General features: G+C 25.3%; 1 protein-coding gene across 1 annotated transcript; it reads right to left on the bottom strand.

Moving 5' to 3' along the window:
* Positions 1–2,110: 2,110 nt before the first annotated feature.
* Positions 2,111–11,844, bottom strand: LOC145832139 (uncharacterized). The gene is made up of 14 exons (XM_082939498.1): positions 11,777–11,844; positions 11,187–11,515; positions 10,831–10,958; positions 10,225–10,348; positions 8,410–8,529; positions 7,752–7,966; positions 7,270–7,530; positions 7,083–7,152; positions 6,840–7,014; positions 6,425–6,517; positions 4,848–4,939; positions 4,290–4,439; positions 2,807–2,988; positions 2,111–2,740 (listed from the first exon to the last, which is right to left on the bottom strand). The coding sequence occupies exons 1-14, from the start codon at positions 11,814–11,816 to the stop codon at positions 2,413–2,415; spliced, it is 2,307 nt and encodes a 768-aa protein (XP_082795624.1). The 5' UTR covers positions 11,817–11,844; the 3' UTR covers positions 2,111–2,412.
* Positions 11,845–12,228: the final 384 nt, after the last annotated feature.

The following is a 12,228-nucleotide window of genomic DNA, read 5'->3' as shown; positions in this document are numbered from 1 at the left end:
TTGGTCATAGAAACTGCACGAAAAAACCTTTCTGTTATCGAGTCGTACACTATTTGGATGCCTTTTAACGTCTTGTCCAGGACAGGAACTGTACTTAAGCAATGAGTTAACTCAATTTGAGAAAATTTATCCATATTTACAAACTTGCATTTTTGAGTATTTTCTCATTAAAACGTAACTGTTGCTGGAATATGAGTTAAATTGTTACCAAAGCAAGTAAAACTAAAAAGAAATAATTAAGTTTCAAGTAAGTTATGTTAATTGGTATTTTAAATTTTATTGCAATTAAGAAGCACTAACAAAGCTATGCTTAATTAATCTTATTTTTTCATTTTTATTCTTTTATTGCAATTTATTCATGTTTATCTGAATTAAAAAGTATCGAAAAAGTTAATTTCAGTCATAAACTTAGTTGTTTATACTTAGTTTAAGGATAAGAGATATTGGTGTTTAGCTATTTATGTTTTCGCTTAAATCAAACTTGAGGGTCTAAAAAAATTTTACAAATTACCTTTACATAAATATAATTGACTAGATGTTACATTGTTTTGAAAAAAAATTAAAGTTTTGTAATTAAGTGTTTTTTATGGGTATCAAAAATTACCAAAATTTTTAAACGTTGTCTTGATAAAATCGAGTGTGTTACAACGTGTGTAACTCTGATTTTCTTTAAGATAATTAATTTTTTATTAACCATAAATGAAGTATAAACTATATTTTAAACAAAACCCAAAAAAACTTGGTGACACGCGATTTAGAGAAATCTTACGAGCTGTAAAACTTAACAATAAAAACCAAAAAAAAGTAGAAACATTATTAAGCTCAAATCCCCAAGCAAGTGTTCACCGGCGCTACAACAAAAATGTTATACCAACAACCCAACCATTAGAATTAGCAGATAACCCTCCATTTCTGTTGTCACTTTGTTTTAGTACTTTAATTTCAAATGCAATTTTAATTGATGCACAGTATACATTAGAGGTCGGAAGCCTTTTTTAATTCGCGGGTAAGATTTTTTAGAAATATTCGCTTGCGGGTCTCACTGTATGGAAAAAGATCTTTTTGTGGCCGTGATTATAGTACTCAATATAAAAAATACTATTTTAAACTATAACATTATAAAATAAGCAAAGATTAATTATTAAACTAATAATTTAACTGTTATTTTTCACTTTAAAAAACCTCTTCTTTTTAAGTTTATTTCTTAGTTAAAAAGTAACTAGCGGTTCGAAAATATTTGCTTATGAACTGCATTTGTCCTGCCGGTAACATTTTTCCTACCCATGGTATACATTGTACACCCTAAAGGACATAAACATTTTATAAAAATCTGTGAAGCATCAATTTACCTGATAAAATAAAAATAAAACTAAAATAGAAATTTTATTTAACAATTTTTAAAATCTAAAATTTCATATGATTTTATAGAATAACAGCACTAAAAAAACATTTTAAAAGGGCACTACTTTTAAGTATAAGACCTTCCTATTAAATTTTTTCAACTTATTTTTAGCTTAGCCAATATTGATTTTATTTTATTTAAAATTAAAAACATTTTTTTCAAAATATTAATTAACTACTTCTAGTTAAGCGTAACTAGAGACAACTGTGCGTTTTATGTACATATAAGTTATAAAAAACAAAAGTCGAATCCAAAAACTTAGCGTTATATATATTTTTTAATGTTTAAAATTTTTAAGAGGTGTTTGCTAAGATCCTAATCCGATAGATCACTAGTTTTGTTCAGCATTAAGTTTAAAGTTTCAGTAAATATATAGAGATATTGTAAATATTCAGTCCAAAGTACATTAGATTTAGGTCGATTTAGTCAATTAGTTTGGGAAATGCTTTTATAAACTAAGCTTATTTACCTGATCTTAACTACTAATAAATAAGTTTTGATTTATTAAATATACTGTTGTAAACAAATACTGATGAAAAATCTATAAAATATCAAGTTTTGCGTTATATTTGGCGTTCAAAACCTTAAATTAGAATACTTTAGTTCTACATTAACATGGTTTCTTTACTTCTAATCAAACTAATTTCTTTTAGCTTTTGAATGATTGAAAAAGTTTAATAAAATTGAATGTTAACAGTAACAAAAAAAGTGAAAAATGTTTAATAATAATGATTAAGCTCTATAAATAAGTTTTATTTTTTGAAAAATTTTGAGAAGTATAGTGCATTATATGAACATTTGAAACGTACAATAAAACATTTATTACAAACTAAGTTTTTAGACTAGGTATAACCAAAAAAAATTGTAGGAAAGCTTTTTTTCGCTAATTTATTGAGAAATGTTACCAAAACTTTAAGTTTGAAGTTAATTGAATACAAAAGTAAATTTACTGTGAAACTTTTTAAAAAACATGCAATTCGTAATTCTTTTATTAAATGATGTATAAAAGTTTAAGGAAAAGAGCATCCGAAAAATTGAAGACTTAACACAGGAGGGTTTGTGATGTCATAAACGCGCTTTTTTAACTTACTTTCTAATCTCACAGTCAACTGCATTGTATAAACAGTCGATTGACCGCGAAGCTGGGCTTTCTTGTTGAATCTTCTCCTGACGATGTTACGACCTTTTCCTTTCGGGCCTTTGAGCAAGAACAAAGAAGTATCATGATCTTTGTTTGCACTGTATTTTGTGCTGTATCTGAACTTATTTTTCGCTAGTTGTCGCACTTCGATTTGTAGCGAATGGAGATAGACTTGTGTTCCAAAGCTAACCTGCATTCTGTTTTAGAAATATTTCTAAATTAGTGAAATATAGAACTTTAGTTTAAAATTTAGAAAAACTAACTTTATTTGCTTTGTATTAAAAGGTATAATTATAGAATTAGTTTCATCCATAATTTGATAAGAGTGAAAACATGAATTTTTAGTATCGTTTTTTTCTTTGTTGTTTCTTCTCTTCTTAAAACATTTGTAGTCTACTTGAGGAAGTTCACAATATCCTTTTTCAGAAAAGTACTTGCCTATACACTTTTGATAAAGTATTTATTTGTTTATTCAAGGTTATCAAACATTTTTTATCCCACTTTATATATTAAATTTAGTTGAGATGTTATTTAAAAATTCAAATACTTTGTACTTATACAACATTAATTAATCAAAATTTTATTTGTAAAACTCAGTTTTACTATTTAAGAGATATTCAGTTACAATTTAAATCTGAAAAATTAAAGTTAAACAAAACAAGTAAATTAGAAATTGTAACTTATGATATTTAGAAAGTTTTGAGCTAAGTTTATGTAATAATTTAGTTTTTACACATTATATATTTGTCTCCTTAATTTCAAATAAGTTGAGAACTATTTTTGTTTAATTTAGAACCTCAAATATAAATATATACTTTGTACTTATATTTTCTTATATCGTAAGTTTTTATACCTAGTTTTGTTTTCCATAGCTTAAATACATTTATTTAAAAAAATCATGTTCTGTTTTAGTTTCTTATCGCAAGATAATTTGAAGTATATAAGACTATTAATCTTTAATCAGCTTTAAACTAAACAGACCGTAGAAAAAAAAAGTGAAAAAAAGTAAATAAAAAGTTAAACATTTTAAGTATGTTTCTTTATTTGAAGTTTTACATAAGTATGAATTATGCAAAACAAAAGCTATACTCGATAAAGTGTTAAAGATAAAATAAGTGTAAATATAACATTTATTTTAGTCTTTATTAATTATATTACACTCTTAATAGCATTAGTTAAATATTTAGCATTAAAGCATTAATTTGTAAGCATGTGGTGTACGACTCGATAACCGAAAGGTTCTTTTGTACACTGGGTCCTTAGACCAAACCTTTTGAGAACTTTTTTTTATCTTTTAATTAGCATAATAATATAAAAAACTTCAAGGAAAAATCTCACGTACAATCAAAAGTATTATACTCTTTAGAACACTTGAAATGAAAAAAAAAAGACTTTTGAATAAGTAGACTTTTTTTAATTTTATAATAAAAGTTAAATACAATTTAAAGAGCGTTAAAAGTAAAATAAAAAAATTTCGGTGCGTAATTTTTTTTTACAATGCAAGCAAAATAAATAGTATTTATAATATTTAATAATATCTAATGTTTCTTATTATTTATGTGTTATAATTGCACGTATATAATAACTTGTAAAACTAGTTATATTGTTAAATATTTGATAAAGTGTGTTACTAATTTAAGTGAAAAATATATAACAGTTGAAAACTTTTTAACCTTTACTTTTAAGTTGTTGATGGTATAAGTTGTATTGATAAAAGGTTAAAGTTTATACGTTTAAAAAACTGACCTCATTATTTAGTATAGGCTGACGACATTTAGCTGAGTTTTTATTGCTACTTGAACTAACAAAGTTTCTAGAAAATGGATACAAATTTTCAAAGGGATGACAGCCTTCTTTGTAAACCCCTTCAATGGACTTCCACAATGAATCAACGAACTTAAAATTTGTATTACTAAAACATAAAATAATAAAAACACTTGTAAGAATAGTTAACAACTAAGATAAAATATTGAATGAACAAAATTTATTTTATAGATGAAATTAACACTTTTAAATTTTAAGTTTAGTTTGAATCAGACCTTCTGTCTATTAATCTAATCTAACTGTTTTCCAAACATATGCTTATAAGCTTGAAAAATCGTGACTAATATTTTATAAAATAATTTAATACAGTTGTGCACTAAACATGCATAAAAATTTAGTTGCATAACAATTTTCAATACGTCTCTAAAGAACACTTTAATTTGATTATGCTTTAAAATATTTTCTTTAAAAAATTTCAGTTAAACATGCAAAAAAAATAAAAAAACTATATATCGTCATATATATATATTTAAAAATAACTTTTTTCATAAAGCTCAAATTGTCCTCTGTAACATGTGAAACATCATCACATTTCTTATTCTGACACTCTTCCATATATCCCCTGAATTTTCCTTTAAATAGTTACCACAAGTTAACTTTTAACAAAACAATAAGATATACAGCTGCTTGCTAACCATAAGTTTTGTTTAAAAAAATTACACAAACTCTTTTTTTTTTTTTTACAGATGTACAAAAAAAACTATTAGTCAATATACACTTATATCAGATTAAAACTATTCAAAACTTATTTAGTATAAAAAATCAAAAATAGTTATTTATATAGGTATAAAAACTGAACAGCAAAATACTGTTAAAGTTATATCAATACGGCAAAATTAAATAACGAAACTGTATAATCTAAATGTTTTTTTTAACAAAGCTTTGATTGATAAAAATGAATAAAAAGGCTTCCATCTTAACTAACTAAAAACGCTTGTACACTTTCTTAGGGAAATAAAGTTTAATTATTATATCGTTTTGGAAAGCTCGTATTGTTCATTAGATGGTTCTCTAATAAATATTTGTTCATTTCATTCAAAACTAAAATTCTTAAAATTTTTAAATGATTCTAAACTTTATTCGTACTTAGGTAACTAATTTTGAATTTTTTATCTGCAATTTTGTAATCAAAGTGTTTCTAAGAAAATTTCCGTTGTTTATCAATCGAATCCTTAATTGAATCTAAATGATTGGGAAAAAAAAGTATTTTAACATAATTGTAGTTACCAAAGTGTCTGCTTTATAGAGCATAAAATACTATGCACACTATATTTAACCTTAAATTATAGATACTAAAATTAGTATATATATGCATAATAATTAGTTTTTTTTCTTTTAAAAATTTTTCTAAATATAGTTAAAACATTTAGTTCTATAATCAGTTAGTTGAAGTATTTTGTATACCTGTTAGTTTTGTTTAATCTAAGTATTTTAATTTTAATTTAACTTTTCGATTGTTGCTAATAGTCTCAAACTCAAGTTTTGTTTTTTAGCAAATAGTAGACAGCAAGGTTTTTACAAAAAAAAAACTTTACGAGCTAGTTTTATGATAACATTTTCTGGTACTTTAAATGCGTAAATACTAATTTAGATGAATTTGACATTTCCAAGTATACCTTTATAATTTTAAAGTATTCAAAAATTAATTTGCTTGTTCTTTAAATTTTCTGTTATAATTGAACTAATTACTGTTCAAAAAAGATTAGTTTTGATATATTGTCTAACTTTGGATGTACTTGAAAATATGATATATACACTTATACATGGTTACTTCAAGATATTAATTACAACACTACAACTTTCCTTTTAACTATTTCGAAGTCTGAATCAAATGAAAAAAAAAAATAAGCTTAAATAATTGTAAAAAACAATAAACAATATTTTTTATAGTTTAATGCTAATTAATATTTTTTGAAAATTTATATATTCAAAAGTTCTTATTACAACAACGAAAACATTAGATCAATCTTAGGAATTAAAGAAATAAACGTTATATGTATAGTACAACAAAAAAACTAAATATTATTTCTTAAAGTACTAAAATTTGCAAAACTAACCAGTATCAGTAAATGTAATACAGGGTATTTTATGGTGTTTGAAGTTTTTAAAGTATTGACACTGACTCGGAATATTTCGTAAAAAACGTTCTCCTAGTACATATTTTGATTTTTTAAACATGCATCTCTTTATCTCAGTATTTTTAAGTTTTTTAAAACTAGATAAATTGGAAAACTTTAAAGTTTTCATATCTTTTTATTTATTTTCAAAATAAAACGTGTAATTTAATAAACAACCTCTTTTACAAAAAAAAACTAAATCGTATTGTTATACCTTGAATTATTATCATTTTATTTTTAGAAAATCTTGCAGAAATTTACGTAAAGTCTGTAAGTAATTATCCGTTGTTTATTACTCTATTAAGAAATTGATTAGAAAATGTATTTCTAAAACGTTAAAACAAGTTTTTTCTACCTCGTTCAAAGTTTTGTGAAACTAATTTTCCATTTAGAGGTTTTCTGTTTGCGTATTTTGTAGTACTCATAGCAACTTCCATGCGACTAAGCAACTCATTCACTACGTCAGTTTCCGTATCTTCGTTTTCATAGGCAGCAAGTATAAAGTCACCAGTGTAATCATTACGCGACACCTTTTTGGCAATTTCTGATGTTTACCATTAAATAATGTAATTAACAGATGTAAAAGTCATTTTTAAACCTTTTGACGAAATTTTTTCAAACTTGCTGATTTGTATGCTGAGCTCCGCGGTATTTTCTGACTTTTGCGTCTTTATTATGTTTTTTTGTTACTTAAACTAACAACTAGCAAAACAAATAAATTGATTTAGTACTTTACAAAACAAAGTTTACTACACGCATTGAAAATAAACTATGCAAAACCGTACTTATCGTTGTAGTTCAGCAAAGAGTTTAAACTGATAGTGAAAAGTACTTCGGATTTGTGATGCTCTAAATGAGATCGAAGCCAGGTGCAAATAAAATGAGATACCCCGACTCCTCCGTCGATCTTCTTAGTGAAACATTCATAGCTCTTAGGTGATGAGTCATCTGTGTTTTCAACCGTTTTGAAGAAATCACTTTGCTTTCTTTCGTCGTAAATACCATCATTGCTAAAGTCTGATATAAGAAGAACGACGGTAAAGTCCCTGAATCAAAAATAAATCTCGGTTTTACTAAATTCATGATAAAATTTTTGATAGTTTTATTATTAGTTTAAGTGATATCAAAATACATTTTTGTTTAGCGAAAAACAACGTGTAAATTAATTTTTTAGTATTTATGTATGTTTGAAACGATCTTCACACATTACATTAATATAAAGTAACAACTTTTGTATACTTCACATATTTGTTTAATAAGTATTAACCTTTCGCAACGTTCTTTTTTATGTTGCTTTAAAAGTCTAGCAAGCTCCATGATTGCCGCGACTCCACTTCCATTGTCATTAACGCCAGGCGACTTGCTTTGAGTGTCGGTGTCATAATTTGCCGTTATGATGACAATCTTATCTTTTTGTGTCATGTAGTGTCGACCCGGGATTACGGCAAGAATATTGCTGCCAATCACTACTGTGCTTATGTACTGTTGAACATGATTATTAATTGTAATCGGTAAAAGTTTCTTTGTAATGTCGTCTATTTTATTGTTTTATGTGAGTTTCTACGTAATTCACTTGTCGTCTAAATTGTATAAGTTCTATGTTTAAACCGCATATAGACAAGCATTAATTCTTTTTGTCTAGTCTTTAGTTTCCGAAAATAATAGAACAAAATGTTTCTCAAATTTATAAAATTTTTTGCAAATCTTAAAACAAAAGCTTTAGAATTACAAACTTCAACTTAAGTCTAAAATTAAGACAAAACCTAAACCACTTATTTTTATATGTTTATTTAATTATTTATTCTTAGACTATCTTTGATTGAACATGGATAAACTAAAAGTACTAAAAACAAAATTGTTCTGTACATTTTTTAAAATCTTAAGTTAGTATTATAAATAATTAATATTTTCTAATGAAAACTAACAGTGTGATAAAGTAAAACGTTGTGTTGTTTTTCAATTCGATTTTCAACTCTAAACTCATTTACTTCTGAGTCAATACCAAATGATTGAAGCCGTCTTAAAATAGACTCGCGAACTGTAGTCTGTTTATTAAATGACTTTATGTATAAATATAAAACTCTAAATATAAAACTTTTGTACATATTTTGTAACAACTACTTTTTTGTACTTTTTTTAATAAGCTTTTATTTTTGTTTAACTACAGTAATCATTTAGTGAAAAGTTTTGTTATATACAAATTAATTGGTCAAATACTTCACAAATATTTGTGTCCTTGAACACAAAAAAATTAAAACTAATATTAAACTTGTGCAATCTTCAAATGATAGACAAAATTTGTTCATTAATTGTTTTCTTAAACTCTTAAATCTATTTATTAGCTTTTTTAATCAAATAGAAACAAAATATTTTCTATTTAAAAGCAAGTTATAAAAAATGTACATACAAAAAGGTCTTACATGTCTATAAAAAATTAAAACTTTGAACGATAAATAAGGTATTTTTCATATACCAAACTAATACTTTATTTTTCTTTATTAAACTGATTTCTTCTAACAGCTTTCTATATATTTGTTATTATAAACTAAATTTTTTAAAAAGATAAAGTACAATTTGTCTTTTCATGGTTATTAACTTATATTGAAATTCAGGAAACACATGTATTGTTTTCAAATTTTATCTACTTAACTTAAAATTAAATACTTGTTAATTAAAAGGTTAAAATTTCTCATAAAATAGATGATTGATTGTAAAAACAGTACCTGAAAATAAACTCAAATGAGCTTTATAAATTTATCAAAAACAAGTATTTCTGCTAATTAATTTTGTGAATTTAACTTGAAAAAATCAAGATATTTTTATTTACACATTCCAGCATTATCTAAATATCTAAACACCTAAAAGTTGGAAATAAAACTTTGATTAATTTAATGCAATTTAGATAAAAAAATACATAAGTTCTTACTTGATTAGAATGCGAGTTGATAAATACTACAGTAAAAAAATATTAAAAAAACTTGTTAAACATTTTTTAAACAATAAAAAGAAAAAATATTTACAAATTATAATAAAATATAGTATTAATACGAGAATTCAATCCAAAAAACAACTTAAACTTTAATCTAGCTGGTTTTGTTTTTAGTTTTATACGGTTATAAGGTAAATGTTTTTAAGAAAAAAGAAAGTTCATTTAAGTTAAAGTAAATTATTATGAAATAAATTAAAATTGTTTTTGTATAAAATAAAATTTATAGAACAAAACTTATATGTGCGTAACTTATATCTTATGTATACTTTTAACTGTATTTAAAACCCGCAATCTTGTTTATAATCGTATTAAACGCAGTTTTGCATATTTTAGACTAAATTCCGTAAAGTTATAAAGAGTTCAAAGCTTTACTCAAATTTATTATTTTACAAAATCTAGTTATTTGCTAAACATTTTTTAAACATAAAAGTTACAAAAATTCTGAGTAGTTAAAATTTGTTTTCTAAAATCTTTATTCGAACTTAAATAAATTATACACTTTTAAGGATCTTTAATAGAAATATAAAACAACAAATATTATATTTCAAGTAGAATACTTATATAATAAAAGATTGTATATTATAAGTTTAATTTAATATTCAAAAAGCGTAAAAAATTATTTTTTTTTTGTCTTTTTAGTTTAGATATGTTTCAGTATGTACAAAAAGTTTTTTTTTTAATAATCTAAATTCATTGTCTTTATAATTAAATCACTTTTTACTTATAAAACTATTTTCTTAATTGACTTTACCTTGTAAATTACACTACGTCGCCGGTGTAAAGTACTTTTTAGTAAAAGTTGTATATTTTGTGTGCTCGTTTCAGTCTTGTCATCAAATGTTTCAATTTTAGTATTTGGAATTATTTCATTACACCTAAAAATAGTTTCAGACATATTTTAAAGTTATATAAAAACTAGACAAACCCGTTTGAGTATATATAAAAGTGTGGACTAAAACGTTAAATCAAAACATAAAGCTAAAAAAAGCTAGCAGATATCAAAAAAAATTATGTTTATTTAATTTCGGTTTGGAAAACTTAGAGCACGGAAATATTTTAAACACTTATTCGTTTTTTTTTTTTCAAAGTAATAAAAAGTTTAGAACAAAACGATTCTTTGTACAAACGATGTAATATGTAAACCGAACTATATCATAACTTCTAATCTTAATTGCTCTAAAAATTTTAATTAAACTGCAATTTATGAGTGAAAAACGTAAACTTTAAGCAGCTGTTAAATAAAGCTATTGTTTCGGCCCTGGTTTAGCTCAAAAAGGTTGAAAAAACTGTTTAAAAAATTATTATTTTAAACTGAATTTTATCCGGGATTAAAATAATCTATAAAAAATAATTAAACCTGTCTCCGATGCAACAGTACTGACATGTTATTTGGCCACCCTGCTCACCACAACCGTTTTTGCACTTTTCAGAACATCCTCGCAAGTACGTCACTAACTGGATACCAGTTATGTTCACTGTAGTTATCTGTTACGTTATTTGATATGTGTGAAAGTTATTAGTAATAACGTTTATTTTTTTTTATCTTTAGATCAAACAGAAAAACAATGTTAAAACATCAGTTAGTTAAACATTTTTATAATTTTTTTTAAGCAGGACTCTTAAAATGATCTCGAAATTAATTGTCTCTTATTTACACAAACAGTACTTGTAATCTTTAGACAAAATAAACTTTGAAAGTTTTTCATGACTAACTGAGCAAAATCCTGAGCAAGGAGTCGTTCTTACGAACCTCGTGTCGCTGATGTCGGCACGTGACCAGCATGATGACGTCACGTCGCTGATCGAAGTGCCTTGGCACTCGACGCAAGAATGCTTTTCTGTGACGTCATTTGTTCCTTCGAGCTCGTCGTCAGTAAACACTTCCGGTATGAAATCGCTGGAAGGCAGCTGCAAAATTCGAGTGGGCTTTTCTAAAATTGACGGCCCGACCTGAACATTTGGATTCGAAAGCGAACTCCTGATGATATCTGACAAGCTGGCAATGAACTCTTTATCGCTACTGAGCTCAACTACGCTAAAGTCTGCAGATTTTTAGAAAAAAATTAGTTTAAAACTGAGTTCTTTTTTGGTTTACACAAAAAATCTTAACAAAACTATACTTTTAGATTAGTTTAACAATTAAAATCTTAAAAAGAATTAATATTAAATTTTTATTATCTAAAACTGTCTATAAAATCGTGTTAGACCTATTTATTATTTATCTTCAAACTAATAAATAGAAAGTTTAGTGAGGTATAAGTTGAGCTATTAGCTAAGCTTAAGCAAAGACAATCAAAACTAACGTAATATAAACAAAAGACCGACTATGTATTTACCATACATTTTTAGCTTTCGGTGTGTGTTTGCACTACAAATTTTAAAATTAAGATTAAGCCTGGCACGTGCAAACTTATTCATCAATGTAATCTGCTGTCAGCCTCACTCAAGCGTGAATTTTAATGTTGGCAAATTTACTTTTGTTCGCGCGATGACTTTTGGCAGAAATTCCATTTATTTCACACGATGAACTAACACATGTCTTTCAAGAATGTGTGAATAAATTTTTGCACAACGAAGAACAATTTTATTTTTTAATTTATATCTTTAACCGAGTACTATATTGTTTATACATGGCATTGTTCTATATATGACTTAGTGGTAACAGTTAAATTATTCCTGTTTATTAAATTTTTTTTCAACTTTTGAAAAAAAATTGTATGAATGATTTAGGCATAAATTTTTATAATTATGGTTA

The sequence above is a fragment of the Thalia democratica genome, chromosome 1, assembly GCF_965202585.1.
Source record: "Thalia democratica chromosome 1, ktThaDemo2.hap1.1, whole genome shotgun sequence".
In the NCBI taxonomy this organism is placed as follows: domain Eukaryota; kingdom Metazoa; phylum Chordata; class Thaliacea; order Salpida; family Salpidae; genus Thalia; species Thalia democratica.
This window is presented reverse-complemented; position numbering and strand designations above follow the sequence as displayed.